This window comes from Rhinopithecus roxellana, chromosome 12 (genome assembly GCF_007565055.1).
Source record: "Rhinopithecus roxellana isolate Shanxi Qingling chromosome 12, ASM756505v1, whole genome shotgun sequence".
In the NCBI taxonomy this organism is placed as follows: Eukaryota; Metazoa; Chordata; class Mammalia; order Primates; family Cercopithecidae; genus Rhinopithecus; species Rhinopithecus roxellana.
Window position 1 is genome coordinate 120,731,245 of NC_044560.1, and position 15,562 is coordinate 120,746,806.

A 15,562-nucleotide genomic window follows, 5' to 3' on the forward strand; every position below is an offset into this window, starting at 1 on the left:
AGACAGATTCTATGGAAAATATCAGAATATCAGCACCAAGTAATAACCAACATGTGAAGTAGGTAGAATTTCTATAGGAAATAGGTCAGGGTTGTCCTTGTAGTAGAGATAATATTTGAGCATGTATTTAAGCAGAGCAGAGCAGAGAGTGATTTGTAAACACAGGGAAAATATGCTATGGAAAAGAAACAGTACAGTGTCCAAAAAGCAGGAGCTTGCCTGGAAGTGAAACAAATCATGTGGTCAAAGCACAATTCAAGAGTGACTGGTGATGGTTTTTATACCATAAAAAATCTCCCCAATGTGCACAATTGCCCGTATATCCATTCACATGTCATTATCTCAGACCTCCTTGTCAACTATCTTCTCAAACATATTCTTGCCCTTGATTACACTACCAGGTCATTGACTGCTATCCTGTGAAATACTTGTTATTTGGACACTTAATTCCTCCGCATAAAAGGGTTTACAAGGTATGCCACTTGTGGCTTCATCTACAGGGAAAATTTTGATCCCCAACTATCTTTCAAGAGGACGCAGAATATGCCTCTGAGGCAGCCACAATTTTTTTTTTTTTAATCTTTTTTTCCCCACCCTACCTTATGGTGCTGACACAATCTTTTTTATTACTAAGTTGTTTTGTTTTTTTTTGAGACGGAGTCTCGCTCTGCCGCCCGGGCTGGAGTGCAGTGGCGCGATCTCAGCTCACTGCAACCTCCGCCTCCTGGGTTCACGCCATTCTCCTGCCTCGGTCTCCCGAGTAGCTGGGACTACAGGCTCCCGCCACCTCGCCCAGCTAATTTTTTGTATCTTTTAGTAGAGATGGGGTTTCACCGGATTAGCCAGGATGTTCTCGATCTCCTGACCTCGTGATCCGCCCGTCTCGGCCTCCCAAAGTGCTGGGATTACAGGCGTGAGCCACCGCGCCTGGCCTATTACTAAGTTTTTAAGAGCACTTTTAGGTTTGCAGTAAAATTAAGGGAAAAGTAAAGAGATATCCATATACTCCCTGCACCTACATATGCATAGCCGCCCGGCCCGCCCCACCACCAACCCCAACCGGAGTGGCACATTTGTAACAATTGTAAACCTACACTGACACATCATTATCACCCAAAGTCCCTACTTTACATTAGGGTTCACTCTTAGTGTTGTACATTCTGTGTTTGGACAAAGGTACAATGACACGTGTCCACTATTAGAGTGTCATATAAAATAGTTTCATCGCCCTACTAATCCGCTGTGCCCCACAAATTCATCCCTCCTACCCTTCTAAACCCCCAGCAACCACTAATCTTTTTGCTCTTTCATACTTTTACCTTTTCTCAAATGTCATTAATTGGAATCATACAGCATATTGCCTTTTCAGATTGGCTTCTTTCATTTAGTGGTACGCATACAAGGTACCTCCATGTTTTTTCATGTCTTGATGATTGACCTTCAGCATTGAGTAATGTTCTATTGTCTTGATATACTACAGTTTCTAATCCATTCACTTACTGAAGGACATTTTTGTTGCTTCCAAGGTATGCCAACATGTACAGGTTTTTGTGTGGACATAAATTTTCCATTCATATGGATAAATTCTGAAAAATATGGTTACCACATTGTATGGTAAAAGTGTGTTTAGTTTTGTAAGAAACCACCAAACTCCATTTCAAAGTGGCTGTACAATTTTGCATCCCATCAGCAATGAGAGCTCCTGTTGCTGTACATTTTCTCAGTCATTTGCAGTTGTCAGAGGTTGTTCATTCTAATGGATGTGTAGTGGTATCTCACTGCTGTTTTAATTTTCGCTTCCCTGATGACATATGACAGGAATTATCTTTTCATACACTTATTTGTCATCTGTGTATCTTCTCTGGTGAGGTATCTAAACCTAAAGTCTTTGCCCATTTCAGTTTTTAATCAAGATGTTTCTTCTTTTTTTCTTTTGAGACGGAGTCTTGCACTGTCACTAGGCTGGAGTGCTGTGGCATGATCTCGGCTCACTGCAACCTCCACCTCCTGGGTTCAAGCAATTCTTCTGCCTCAGCCTCCCGAGTAGCTGGGACTACAGGCATGCGCCACCACGCCCAGGTAATTTTTGTATTTTTTAGTAGAGACAGGGTTTCACCATGTTGGCCAGGATAGTCTTGATCTCTTGACCTTGTGATCCGCCCGCCTCAGCCTCCCAAAGTGCTGGGATTACAGGCGTGAGCCACCAAATCCAGCCCTGAAAATTTTATATGATTATACAAAACTTACTTCAGCTAATTGTGCTTCATTACCTCATGAGGAGTACTGGGAAGTTTTGAGTACGTGCAATGGATGGAAACATTGAATTTGGACAGAAAGAGTTGTGTCCTTTTGTTGTTGTTGTTGGAGACAGAGTCTCGCTCTGTCACCTAGGCTGGAATGCAGTGGCGCAATCTCGACTCACTGCAACCTTCGCTTCCCAAGTTCAAGTGATTCTGATTCTCCTGCCTCAGCTTCCCAAGTAACTGGGATTACAGGTGCCCGCCACCACCCCCAGCTAATTTTGGAATTTTTAGTAGAGACGGGGTTTCACCATGTTGGCCAGGCTGTTCTTGAACTCCTCACCTCAGGTGATTCGCCCACCTCGGCCTCCCAAAGTGCTGGGATTACAAGCGTGAGCCACCGTGGCTGGCGAGTTGTGTCATTTTTCACTAGTTTTTCAGTTGGTTACCTGAAAGTATGAATTTTTAAAGCATAATAGGATTCAGCAGTCTCAGGTAGGAAAAAAGTAACCTGGAAAGATCCCTGCATGTGAATGCACACACAGCTTTCAGGGGTCTGAAGAAATCCAGCATGTGTGGGATGTAGAGGAGATACATGGTAGGAGGTGAAGCAATATGTAATGGTTGGTTCTGTAATATCAGCCCAGCCAAGAACTCTAACCTTTTTCCTAAAAACAATGACAAGCCCATTGTGAGATCTAACCAAATGTACAATAGTAGTCATTCCACTTACAAATTTTTGTAGTAAATGTGTAAAGAAATACATTATATATTTGATAAAATCATTTTACAATTTTTAATTTAATTTAATTTTATTGGTATTAATTTGTCCTAAAGGATGATTTTTATTGTGAAATGTAAAATTTGATCTAGTATATATAAAATGTATATGTGTACATTTAACAATGTGCATATATGTACCTTAAAATAATATAAACTTTCTGGGTGACAGAGTGAGGCCCTGTTTAAAATAATGATCATAATTTGATATTTTATGCATTAAAAACTTTTGGCTGGGCATGGTGACTCACACTTGTAATCTCAGCAGTTTGGGAGGCTGAGGCAAGAAGATTGCATGGCCCTAGGAGTTTGAGACTAGCCTGGGCCCTATGGGGAGACCCCATTCCTACAATAATTTTTTCAATTAGCCGGGTGTGGTGGTGTGCTTGTAGTCCCAGCTACTCAAGAGGCTGAGGCCAGAGGATCACTTGAACCCAGGAGGTCAAGGTTGCAATGAGCTATGATTGTTCCACTGTACTCCAGCCTGGACAACAGAATGAGACCCTGTCTCAAAATAAATAAATAAATAAATGTTTTGATTATACAAGGAAAATGAACATTCATGTATTAAAGCTTCATGTTTTGTGAACAAAACTGACTTTGCAGGCAGGAGAGCGTTTTCTGGGGACACCAGAAGCAGGGAACTTTCCTTGTCCATTGGATTCAGGGCTGCCCACTATCCCTCCACTATCTTCCCGTCATAGCCCTGTCTGGCGTCTTTTGTCCCTGACAAAACCTACAAAAAGTAACTTTAACACTTCAGGCTGCATGCATTTGAAGAGCAATAAGATAACGTTTTTTCACTTCCAGCTACCAGTGGAGATCTGCTGGGGTGGGCTGCATGGAATCTGAAATGATGTCTAAGTACTGAAGTGATCCTCTACACTAGAGACTGATATACAGCTGACATCGACCCCCACGGAATTGAAAATCCTCGTATTACTTTTGACTCCCCTAGACCTTAACTACTAATAGCCGACTGTTGCCCGGAAGCCTTATGTAGTTGCCCAGAAGCCTTATGAATTACATAAACTCCCAATCGATTAACACATTTTGTATTATATATGCATAACACATATATATATGATTACACATTTTGTTTGATATATGCATTATGTATATTTTAGTGTAAGAACTATACTAATTCTAAAACAGACTAGAGAAAGGGTATCAGGAAAATTATAAGAGGCTCATTGACATTTCACCCAATAAAAAAAGGAAAATAAAATAATACGGAAGGGAAAATACATTTACTAATCATTAAGTGGAAGTGTATCATCATAAAGGTCTTCATCCTTGTGTTCTTCACGCTGGGCAAGAGAATGAGTCTTGTCTCTGCGGCAAGAGGTGGGGGAGCTAAAGGAGCACACTCGAAGTAACGTTTATTGGGGGAAAAAAAAAAGCCTACGTGTAAATGGACCCGCACAGCTGAAACCTGTGTTGTTCAAGTGTCAACCTACTTAAGACCTCAAACACCGAAGCCCCTCAGTCGCCCTGGAGGGCGGCAGACTCAGTTTCCTAGCGCTCCCAGCAGTCTGCACACAAGGTGCCGTCCGCCGTAGCCTTGGGGAGACTACATTTCCCAGAAAGCTTTGCGTCGAGCGGCAGTACTTTGATCCAATGAAAATCCAAGATAGGGGCATTTCCGTGTGGGCGTGCCTCTCAGGGCGGGACTTCTGGCGTCTTCGCAGCGGTCATTTTGGGTGCCCTCCGGTCCGTTCTAGCCGTTAGCCTCCTTGGTGTGCCTCTTTGGAATCGAAGTGACGGACCGTGAAGGCGCGAGAGTCGGGTCTGAGAGTCGGGGGCAGAGCCGCCTGCCAGGCCTGCCTGGGGATAGTGGTGCTCGTGTTCCCCCCCAGTCGCCAGCAGCTCCCGGTCCAGCTCCGCCCACAGACTCGGATGGCGACCGCACTGAGGAACCCGACTACGGTGAGCGCTGCGATCTCCGGACCTCCCCCGGCCGAGATTCTTAAATCCCAAGTGAGGGGCACCAGCTCTCGCTTCTGTAGCACAGGGTCGGGGACACTGAGGCCCGTGGGTGGGGCCCCTGTTTCTGACATCCGATGTGGTGGGCAGGGGGACAAGGGACAGGACCGGCGCTTGCAGAGCTTGGATGACCGACCGAGAAGGGGGCATTCAGGAACCTGGGCTCCACATTGTTACTGCAGGGAACAAAGTTTGAGAGAGATCTACCTTTATTCTTAGGGCCGTGGGAGCCATAGAGAGCTTAAACGAGAGACACCATCTGAGTTAGGATTTGAAAAATCCTCTGCGGGCTGTTCAGTGGAAGAAAAGACTTTAGAGATGGATGAGGACGTTGAGGCAGAGGGAGGTTGAATATTTTTCCAAGGCCACACAATTGGTGAGAGGCAGCACTAAGGACTGAGGCTCACAGGTTAGACTGTCGACCCAAAGTTACGTGGCTCTCGGCCGAGGCAAGGGTACAGGGAAGGCCTGTGCCCATGGAGCACTACCATGATCACATTCCTCTGAGGCCTGCGTCTTTCCACAGGTTCCCATAGCTACAGAGGTACTTTTCAAGCTTGCACAGGTAAGTGGAGGTATCTCAGCCCCTCACTGGTCTGGAATGTCCCTCCTCCCTCCCCACACAGATAATTTCTTTAGATTTGGGGTGTAATGGGACTCACCTACCATTCTCTCAGCTGTTGGTTTGAGAACTCTAGAGAATCCCTGAGCTCAGGGTGCTAAGTCCAGGCCAATGTTTCCATTTGGAGCAGCCAATGTAAAGGGGTGAAAGTTTATGATAGCGGGTACCAGCTTTTGGAACTCCTTGGGGGTGAGTCTGAACTGGTTCAGGGAACTGCAGATTTCCCTCATTTCTGTGAAGTTTGGCATCTATTGTGAGGAAGTTGGAGTTTGGGATCAGAGGAGGGAGATTTATCTAACCCGAGTGTTGACAGGATACAGAGTGGAAAACAGAATGAACACAGTGACTAATGGGAACGTGAAGAGACAGCAGGGATCAATGACACCAAGGTCTGGTGTCCCTTCTGACTTGTGGAGCTTGGGAGGAGAATGTATGGGGACATGGATTTTGAGTCTTCCAAAGTGAGACTGTTCATGGTTTCATCAATCCCTATTATGCTAGGGAAGTGTGACCTTTGAAGATGTGGCCGTGTACTTCTCCTGGGAGGAATGGGATCTCCTTGATGAGGCTCAGAAACGCCTGTACTTCGATGTGATGCTAGAGAACTTTGCACTTACGTCCTCCCTGGGTAAGGCCCTCATACTCACCCTTGTACCCTGTACTAGGCTGTGTTTCTCCTTTTCCTCAGGAGCAGCTCTGTCCTCATATCTGGACCATAGGCACTGCCTCCTTCCCCAGTTCCCTGGGTAGATGTTGTAGACTGAGTGCAACCCAAACCTACTTCCCTTATCATCCCAGCCCAAAAGCATCTTGGGTAAGGATTTGGGATCAATCCTTATCCAAGTCTTATAGTAAGCCTAATAGATCCCACCTGACTTGCCTTCTCCCTGTCTGGTAACTTTCTAGATCTATGGCATCCAGTTTTCCCTCCCTTCATGTACCCTGACATTTATTTGTGCTTGACTGTGACATGAAATGCAGTCACTGACATTGTCACTATTTACAGAAACTGTTCTTGAACTATCAACCTTTCCATTAACAGCAGAATGCTCTAACGAATTGCGCCACAGAGACACTACACAGACTGTTCTTATGAAAACCTCCTCGAAGGTGTTCTTCTTTTTGTTTTTAATTGTAAAATATATATAACAAACTTTACTATTTTAATCATTTTCAAGTATATAGTTTAGCAGCATTTAGCACATTCACATTGTTGTACAACTATCACCACCATCCTTCTATACTACTTTTTCATCTTATAAAACTGAAACTTTGTACTCATTAAACAGTAACTCTTCCCATCCCCTGGCAACCACCATTTTGCTTTTGGTCGGTATGAATTTGTCTACTGTAAGTACCTCATATGAGTGGGATCACACAATATTTGTTCTTTTCTGTCTGGCTTACTTCACTTAGCATAATATCTTCAAGGTTCATCCATGTTGTAATATGTATCAGAATTGCTTCCTTTTAAGGCTGAATAATATTCTTTTGTATGTATTAGTTTATCCATTCCTTCATCAGTGGACACAGGTTGTTTTCACCTTCTGGCTGTTGTGAATAATATTACTGTGAACATGGGTGTTCAGATACATATTTGTGTTCTTGCTTTCAATTCTTTTGGGTATTGGCCCAAAAGCAGAATTTCTGGATCATAAGGTAATTATTTTTAATTTTTAAGGAACCACCAAAATTGTTTTTCATAGCAGCTGCACCATTTTACATTCCCACAAGCAGCAGACAAAGGTTCCAGTTTCTTCACACCCTCACCATCACTTGTTATTTTCTGATTTTTTTTGATAAGTCATCCAGATTGGTGTGAGGTGATATCTTGTTGTGGTTGTGATTTGCAGATTACTGATACTGAGCATCTGTTCATGTGCTGATTGGCTATTTGTATATCTTCAAATGATGTTTTTATTCAAGTCCTTTGCCTATTTTTAAGTTGGGTTTTATTAATTGTAATTAAAAGTGTTAAATATAATTTTTTATTGAGCTTTAAGAGTTATCTGTGTGTTCTAGATATTCCCTTATCAGATACGTGATTTGCAAATGTTTTCTCTTATTTTGTGGGTTACGTTTTTAGTGTGTTGATAGGATCCTTTGATGTACAAGTTTCTCATTTTGATGAATTCAGTTTTACTGTTTTATTGTCTATGCTTTTTATATCATATCCAAGGAATCATTAACAAGTCCAGTGTCATGAAGCTTTTTCCTTGTTTTAAGAGTTTTATAGTTTTAGTGCTTACATTCAGATCTTTGATCTGTTTTGAATTAATTTTTATATGTGGTGTCAGGTAAGGGACCAACTTCATTCTTTTCACATGTAGATATCCAGTTTTCCTAGCATCATGTGTTGAAAATTTGTCTTCTTTCTCCTGGTCAAAAATCATTTGGCCAGATATTTGAGGGTTTATTTCTGGGGTCTCTTCTAGTCCATTGATCTATATGTCTTTCTTTATGAGAGTACCATAGTTTTAATTTCTATAGCCTTGCAGTAAGTTTTGAAATTACAAACTGTGAGTCTTGCAACTTTCATCCTTTTCAAAATTGTTTTAGCTATTCTGTGTCTCTTAATATTTCAAATGAATTTTAGGATGGATTTTTTTATTTCTGCAAAATAACATCATTTCGATTTTGATAGGTATCACGCTTTCTATAGATTACTTTGTCTAGTATAGACATCTTAACAATATTGAGCCCTCTAGTCCATGAACAGGCATGTGATATATTTTTTTATTAATGTTTTATTTAATTCATTTTAGCAATATTTTGTAGTTTCTAGTGTACAAGGCTTTTACTTGTTAAGTTAATCTTTAATGTTTTATTCTTTTTGATATAAGTGGAATTGTTTACTTTTCAAATTGTTCGTCATTAGCGTATAGAAGCGTAACTGATTTTGGCATGTTGTATTTGTATTCTTCTATTTGCTGAATTTGCTTATTAGTTGTAACAGTTTTTTCTTTTTTTTTTTTTTTTTTTTTTTTTTTTTTTTTTGAGACGGAGTCTTGCTCTGCTGCCCAGGCTGGAGTGCAGTGGCTGGCTCTCAGCTCACTGCAAGCTCCGCCTCCCGGGTTCACGTCATTCTCCTGTCTCAGCCTCCCGGGTAGCTGGGACTACAGGCGCCTGCCTCGTCGCCCGGCTAGTTTTTTGTATTTTTTAGTAGAGACGGGGTTTCACCGTATTAGCCAGGATGGTCTCGATCTCCTGACCTCGTGATCCACCCGTCTCGGCCTCCCAAAGTGCTGGGATTACAGGTAACAGTTTTTTCGTGGAATCTTTATGTTATTCCATGTATATCATCTGTGAGCGGGGATAATTTTACTCTTCTTTTCCCATTTTAGTCCCTTTTCTTTCTTTTTCTTGCCTAATTGCTACATTGAACAGAAGGGCTAAAAGTAGGCATCCTTATCTTGTTGTTAATCTTAGGGGAAAATCTTTCAGTCTTTCATTGTAGAGTATAATTTTAGCTGTGGGTTTTTTGTTTTTTTGTTTTTTTGCATATGGATTTTATTATGTTTAGGTAATTTCCCCCTATTCCTGGTTTACTGTGTGTTTTTCCACGAAGAAGTGTTGCATATTGTCTAATCCGTTTAGTGCATCAGCTGAGATGATTGTTTTAATTTTTTTAGAGATGGGGTCTTGCTATGTTACACAGGCTGGTCTTAAGCTCCTGGCCTCAATCGATCCTCCTGCCTCAGCCTCCCAAGTAGCTGGGATTACAGGTGCAAGCCACCACTTTGATCAGTTTTTGTTTGTTGAACCATCCTTGCATTCCACAAATAAATTCTATCTGGTAGTAGTGCATAATCCTTTTAATGTGCTGTTGAATTCAGTTTGCTAATATTTGGTTGATGGTTTTTGCGTTAATAATCAAGGATATTGGTCTGTAGTTTTATTTTCTTTTTTTTTTTTTTTTTTTTTTTTTTTTTTTTGAGATGGAGTCTCGCTCTGTTGCCCGGGCTGGAGTGCAGTGGCCGGATCTCAGCTCACTGCAAGCTCCACCTCCCGGGTTTACGCCATTCTCCTGCCTCAGCCTCCCGAGTAGCTGGGACTACAGGCGCCCGCCACCTCGCCCGGCTAGTTTTTTTTTTTTTTTTTTTGTATTTTTTAGTAGAGACGGGGTTTCACCGTGTTCGCCAGGATGGTCTCGATCTCCTGACCTCGTGATCCGCCCGTCTCGGCCTCCCAAAGTGCTGGGATTACAGGCTTGAGCCACTGCGCCTGGCCAAGTTTTATTTTCTTACACAATCTTTGCGTCATTTGGAATCAGGGTAATGCTGGCCATATAGAATGAGTTTAGAAGTGTGTACGCTACAGTTTTTTGAGAGAATTTGAAAAGGATAAGTATTTGTTCTTAATTAAATGATTGGTAGAATTCATCTGTGAAGCCATCAAGTCAAGGGCTTTTCTTTAAGGTTTGTCTTTTTTTTCTTTTTCTGAGATGGAGTCTTGCTCTGACACCCAGGCTAGAGTGCAGTGGTGTGATCTTGGCTCACTGCAACTTCCACTTCCTGGATTCAAGCAATTCTCCTGCCTTGACCTCCCGAGTAGCTGGGGTTACAGGAACATGCCACCACACCTGGCTAATTTTTGTATTTTTAATAGAGACAGGGTTTCACCACATTGGCCAGGCTGTTGTTGAACTCCTGACCTCAGGTGATCCACCTGCTCCCTCGGCCTCCCAAAGTGCTGGAATTACAGACATGAGCCACTGCATCAGGCCAGGTTTGTCAATTTTGATAACCTTTTCAAAGAAACACCTTTTGGTTTTGTTGATTTTTTTTCTATTGTTTTTCTCTTCTGTATTTTATTTATCTAGGCTTTAGTCTTTATTAATTTTTTTCCTGCCAGCTTTGGTTTTAGTTTGTTCCTCTTTTTATAATCCCTTAAGTTGTAAAAATAGATTGTTGAGTTGAGATCTTTCATCTTTTTAATGTTTATAGCTATAAGTTTCCCCTTTAGTACTGCTTTTACTGTATCTCCAATTTATTTCCCTTCTGATTTCTTCATGGCCCCATTGGTTGTTCAGTATTGTATTAATTTCTACAGATTTGTAAATTTTTTAGTTTCCTTCTATTAAGAGTTTCCAACCTCATCCCACTGTGGTTGGAGAAGATACTTTGTATGATATGTGTCTTTCTAAATCAAATGAGGCTTAATTTATGGTCTGTCCTGGAGAATGTTCTAGGTACACATGAAGGGAATGTGTATTCTGTTGTTGTTGGGTAGAATGCTCTTTATATATTTGTTAGAGCTAGTTGGTTGTTTAGGTCCTCTGTTTTCTCAAGTCTCTCTGATTCTTCTGTCCACTGCTGAGAGTCAGGTATTGCTGCATTTAACTGTTATTGTAGAACCATCCATTTCTCCCTTCAGTTCTGTCAATTTTTGCCTCATGTGTTTTGATGGTCTATTATTAGGTGCATAAGTGTTTATGTTATATCCTCTTGCTCTATTGACCTTTTATTAGTATATAATATCCTTTTATATATCTTGTTACCGTTTTTGATTTAAAGTCTCTATTGTATGATATTAGTGTAGCCATTCTTACTCTTTTTTGCTTGCTATTTGCATGGAATATCTTTTTGTAGCCTGTCACTTCCACCTTATTTATATCTTTGGATCTAAAGCGAATCTCCTGTAGACATCATAAAGTTGGATCATGGGTTGTTTTCATTTTAACCCATTCTGCCAATCTTTGTCTTTTGGCAGAGTTTAAGCTAAAAGTTTGGAGAGTTTAAGGCATTTACGTTTAAGGTAATCACTGATAAGGAAGGGGTGACTTCTATCATTTTGCTCTTTGTTTTCCCCATGTCTTAATAGCCTTATAGCTTTTTTGATCCTAATTGCCTACATTACTGCTTCTTTTGTGTTTGGCTCACTTTTTTTTTTTTTTGGTAGTGAAACTTTTTAATTCCTTTCATTTCCTTTGTGTACTTTTTCTTTCTTTCTTTCTTTCTTTTAATGGAGTCTCGCTCTGTCGCCCAGGCTGGAGTGCAGTGGGGCGATCTTGGCTCACTGCAACCTCTGCCTCCCATGTTCAAGCGATTCTCCTGCCTCAGCCTCCTGAGTAACCCCTCCTGGGATTACAAACACACACCACCACACCCAGCTAATTTTTGTATTTTTAGTAGAGACAGGGTTTCACCGTGTTGGCCATGCTGGTCCCAAACTCCTGACCTCAGTTGATCCACCAACCTCAGCCTCCCAAAGTGCTGGGATTACAGGCGGGAGCCACCACGCCCAGCTCTTTGTATACTTAATGTAGCTCTTTTTAAAAAATAGTTACCATGGGAATTACATTTAACATCCTAAAGTTACAACACTAACTTGAATTTATACAAACTTCTTTAACTTTTCTTGTTCTTTTTTGTGCCCAGTTCTTCTGGGCCAGTGTTAGTTGCTCACGTGTCCTGTCTTTCCCTTAGGACTTACATCATCCTGGTCTCATGTAGTTGCTCAACTAGGACTAGGGAAAGTGTCCTCTGTTCTTCACAGGATGTTCATGACTCCAGCCTCAGCAAGATGGGATCAGAGAGGGCCTGGCCTACATGAATGGCACTTGGGAAAAGGCTTGTCATCAGGTCTGTGTTTAAATTGCACCAAGAACCTGTCCTGTTTGACTTGTCTTGATGCCATTGCCCGAGACACTTCACTTTGACCTTCCCCTCTTCATTCTTAACAGTTTACAAACTTGTTATTTTTCCTACTTGTCATTTTTATTTTGACTTCTAGCTAACGCTAATCCTCACCTCTCTGGACTCCTTATCCCATCTGTTCTTTACACTGTTCCCTCTGTAGCATTCTGTAATATTATTTTGTCCTGAAGTGTGCATATCTCCCTTAATAGTCCCTAAACACTAGTTACTGTTCCAGTGAGATTTTCCTGGGCCTAGACCTACACTTCACAGCATCACTTGTCACCAGCAGATACGATCCCGCTAAAAGCTGTTATCAGAGGAATTAATTGTAGAACATGCCTCTTAGTCCTGGGCCATACCTTAGCCTTGTGTACTGTACCTGGGAAGGCCCACCCTATTCCATAACCTTAGGGACCAGTAATGCACAACAGGTGCTTCCTCAACCTGACCCCCGACTCACTTTTCCTGAATACAGGCCCATATACTGGTTCTTTGCTATAACTGATGTGCATTTGCGATTGCATTGCCTCCTCCTAATAAAGGTAACATGTACTTTACGATGACCTCTTTACTTTTAGGTTGTTGGCATGGAGTGGAACATGAGGAAACACCTGAACAGAGAATTTCTGTAGAAGGAGTGCCACAGTTCAGGACTTCCAAAGAAGGTTCATCTTCCCAGAATGCCTACTCCTGTGAAATATGTGGCCTGGTCTTGAGAGATATTTTGCACTTGGCTGAACACCAAGGAACAAACTGTGGGCAGAAACTACACACATATGGAAAACAATTCTACATCAATGCAAATCTTCAACAGCACCAGAGGCAGCACATTAAAGAGGCACCTTTCACAAGTTATGTGGACACAGCCTCATTTACAAAGAGCTGCACAGTCCATGTGTCGGAGAAGCCCTTCACCTGTAGGGAGATCAGGAAAGACTTCCTGGCCAACATGAGGTTTCTCCATCAAGAGGCCACTCAAACAGGGGAGAAGCCAAATAATAGTAACAAGTGTGTGGTGGCCTTTTACAGTGGAAAAAGGCATCGCAACTGGGGAAAATGCAGTAAAGCCTTTAGCCACACAGACACACTTGTTCAGGACCAGAGAATCCTCACTAGAGAAGGGCTTTTTGAGTGCAGCAAATGTGGGAAAGCATGTACGCGAAGATGTAACCTCATTCAGCACCAGAAAGTCCACAGTGAAGAAAGGCCTTATGAGTGCAATGAATGTGGAAAATTCTTTACCTACTACTCCAGTTTCATTATACATCAGAGAGTTCATACTGGAGAAAGGCCTTATGTGTGCCCTGAATGTGGGAAATCCTTTAGTCAGATCTACAGCCTCAATAGCCATAGGAAAGTTCACACTGGAGAAAGGCCTTATGAATGCAGCGAATGTGGGAAATCTTTTAGCCAAAGGTCCAACCTCATGCAGCATCGCAGAGTTCACACTGGAGAAAGGCCTTATGAATGCAGCGAATGTGGGAAATCTTTTAGCCAAAACTTCAGCCTCATTTACCACCAGAGAGTTCACACTGGAGAAAGACCTCATGAGTGCAATGAATGTGGAAAATCCTTTAGCCGAAGCTCCAGCCTCATTCACCACCGGAGACTTCACACTGGAGAAAGACCCTATGAGTGCAGTAAATGTGGGAAATCATTTAAGCAAAGCTCCAGCTTCAGTTCACACCGGAAAGTCCACACAGGGGAAAGGCCTTATGTGTGTGGGGAATGTGGGAAATCCTTTAGCCATAGCTCCAACCTTAAGAACCACCAGAGAGTTCACACTGGAGAAAGGCCTGTTGAGTGCAGTGAATGTAGCAAATCCTTTAGCTGTAAATCTAACCTCATTAAACACCTGAGAGTTCACACTGGAGAAAGGCCTTATGAGTGCAGTGAATGTGGGAAATCCTTTAGCCAAAGTTCTAGCCTCATTCAACACCGGAGAGTTCACACTGGAAAAAGGCCTTATCAGTGCAGTGAATGTGGGAAGTCCTTTGGCTGCAAATCTGTCCTCATTCAACATCAGAGAGTTCACATTGGAGAAAAGCCTTAACTGTACTGAGAATATGCAATTTCCTTTTAGTGTAATTATACTGAAGGAGTACACCTGTGAGAGAGACCAGTCCCTGAACTGGAAGCCCCATCTAAGGATATGCAGTAGGCAGATTCCCCTTAAGTTCCAGGTATGTGTTACACTTTCTAACCTGCCATTTAGAAAGTGTTAGACTTTCTCACCTGCCATATATGGCTCTTGCCATTTATGTCACTGACAGTTTCTAAGGCAGAAGCCGTATCACGTCTACCGCCTGTGAGGTCCACATAATGTGCATCATTTACCTCCTGAACCTGCTGAAGGAAGCAGACCTCTGTTTCTCCCCATTTGCTAGAAGAGATCATGAATAGTCTGAGTCGTCCTCTCTGACAAGTTAGGGCATGAACTTGACCCAGCTTTGTGCCAGAGAACCCAATATGAGTGTTGTTGGCAGCTTGCCAAGAAGGACTCTTTTTTTTTTTTTTCAAGACATGTTGGTTTCATGTGACACCTCCATGGATTTTTTCGAGCCTCTAAGTCACCAACTTTGGAACTGCTTGCCTCACATTGCTTTGTTTTTTACAATAATAAAGGCATTATTATTTAAGCTACCTTTATCTTGGCATTTGATTCACTCTTTAAGGTGGTTCAAAAACAGAATTGGGCCCTGCCAGCTTTACAGAGTAAACACCTTTGGAGGGAGAGGGAGGTGTCATATTATTTGTATGCCTCAGAGACAACAGTATAATGGAAAAATACAACTGTCTTTCCAGTTTTGGCATAATCTGAATTTGAATTATTGCCCATACAAAAAATTAGCTGGGTGTGGTGGTGGGCCTCTGTAGTCCCAGCTACTCAGGAGGCTGAGGCAGGAGAATGGCGTGAACCTGGGAGACGGAGCTTGCAGTGAGCCAAGATCGTGCCACTGCACTCCAGCCTGGGTGACAGAGTGAGACTCTGTCTCAAAAAAACAAAACAAAACAAAAAAACAGCCTGGGCCTGGTGGCATGCACTTGTAGTCCCAGCTATGCAGGAGGCTGAGGCAGGAGAATCGCTTGAACTCGGGAGGTGCAGGTTACAGTGAGCCAAGATCGCCCCATGGCATTCCAGCCTGGGTGACAGAGAGAGACTCTGTCTCAAAAAAAAAAAAAAAAAAAAAAAATACAGAACTACACACACACAATGAGTGTATAAAATGGTGAGGTCTGAAAGAGGTCTGAGGATTGAACCAATGTCGCATTCCTGGTTTTGATGATGTACT

The 15,562-nt window shown here is 42.2% G+C and overlaps 1 protein-coding gene across 5 annotated transcripts; it reads left to right on the plus strand.

Moving 5' to 3' along the window:
* The first annotated feature begins 2,016 nt into the window (after positions 1–2,016).
* Positions 2,017–14,912, plus strand: ZNF211 (zinc finger protein 211). 5 transcript variants are annotated; one of them, XM_010386990.2, is made up of 6 exons: positions 2,017–2,079; positions 3,831–4,949; positions 5,533–5,571; positions 6,130–6,256; positions 12,057–12,212; positions 12,848–14,912. In XM_010386990.2, exons 2-6 carry the CDS (start codon positions 4,920–4,922, stop codon positions 14,320–14,322), a joined length of 1,827 nt encoding a protein of 608 aa, XP_010385292.1. In that variant the 5' UTR covers positions 2,017–2,079; positions 3,831–4,919; the 3' UTR covers positions 14,323–14,912. The 5 variants fall into 5 exon arrangements, with proteins under 5 accessions (XP_010385292.1, XP_010385294.1, XP_010385293.1 ...); XM_010386992.2 differs by lacking the exon at positions 12,057–12,212; XM_010386991.2 differs by lacking the exon at positions 5,533–5,571.
* The last annotated feature ends 650 nt before the right edge of the window (positions 14,913–15,562 follow it).

What these genes read in the sequence shown, in the direction of transcription:
- ZNF211 (XM_010386990.2), top strand. Translation starts at nt 4,920, where the DNA reads ATGGCGACCGCACTGAGGAACCCGACTACG. An exon ending in TACTTTTCAAGCTTGCACAG is followed by an intron (nt 5,572 to 6,129) that starts GTAAGTGGAGGT and finishes CTATTATGCTAG; the next exon opens with GGAAGTGTGACCTTTGAAGA. An exon ending in TGCACTTACGTCCTCCCTGG is followed by an intron (nt 6,257 to 12,056) that starts GTAAGGCCCTCA and finishes TCTTTCCCTTAG; the next exon opens with GACTTACATCATCCTGGTCT.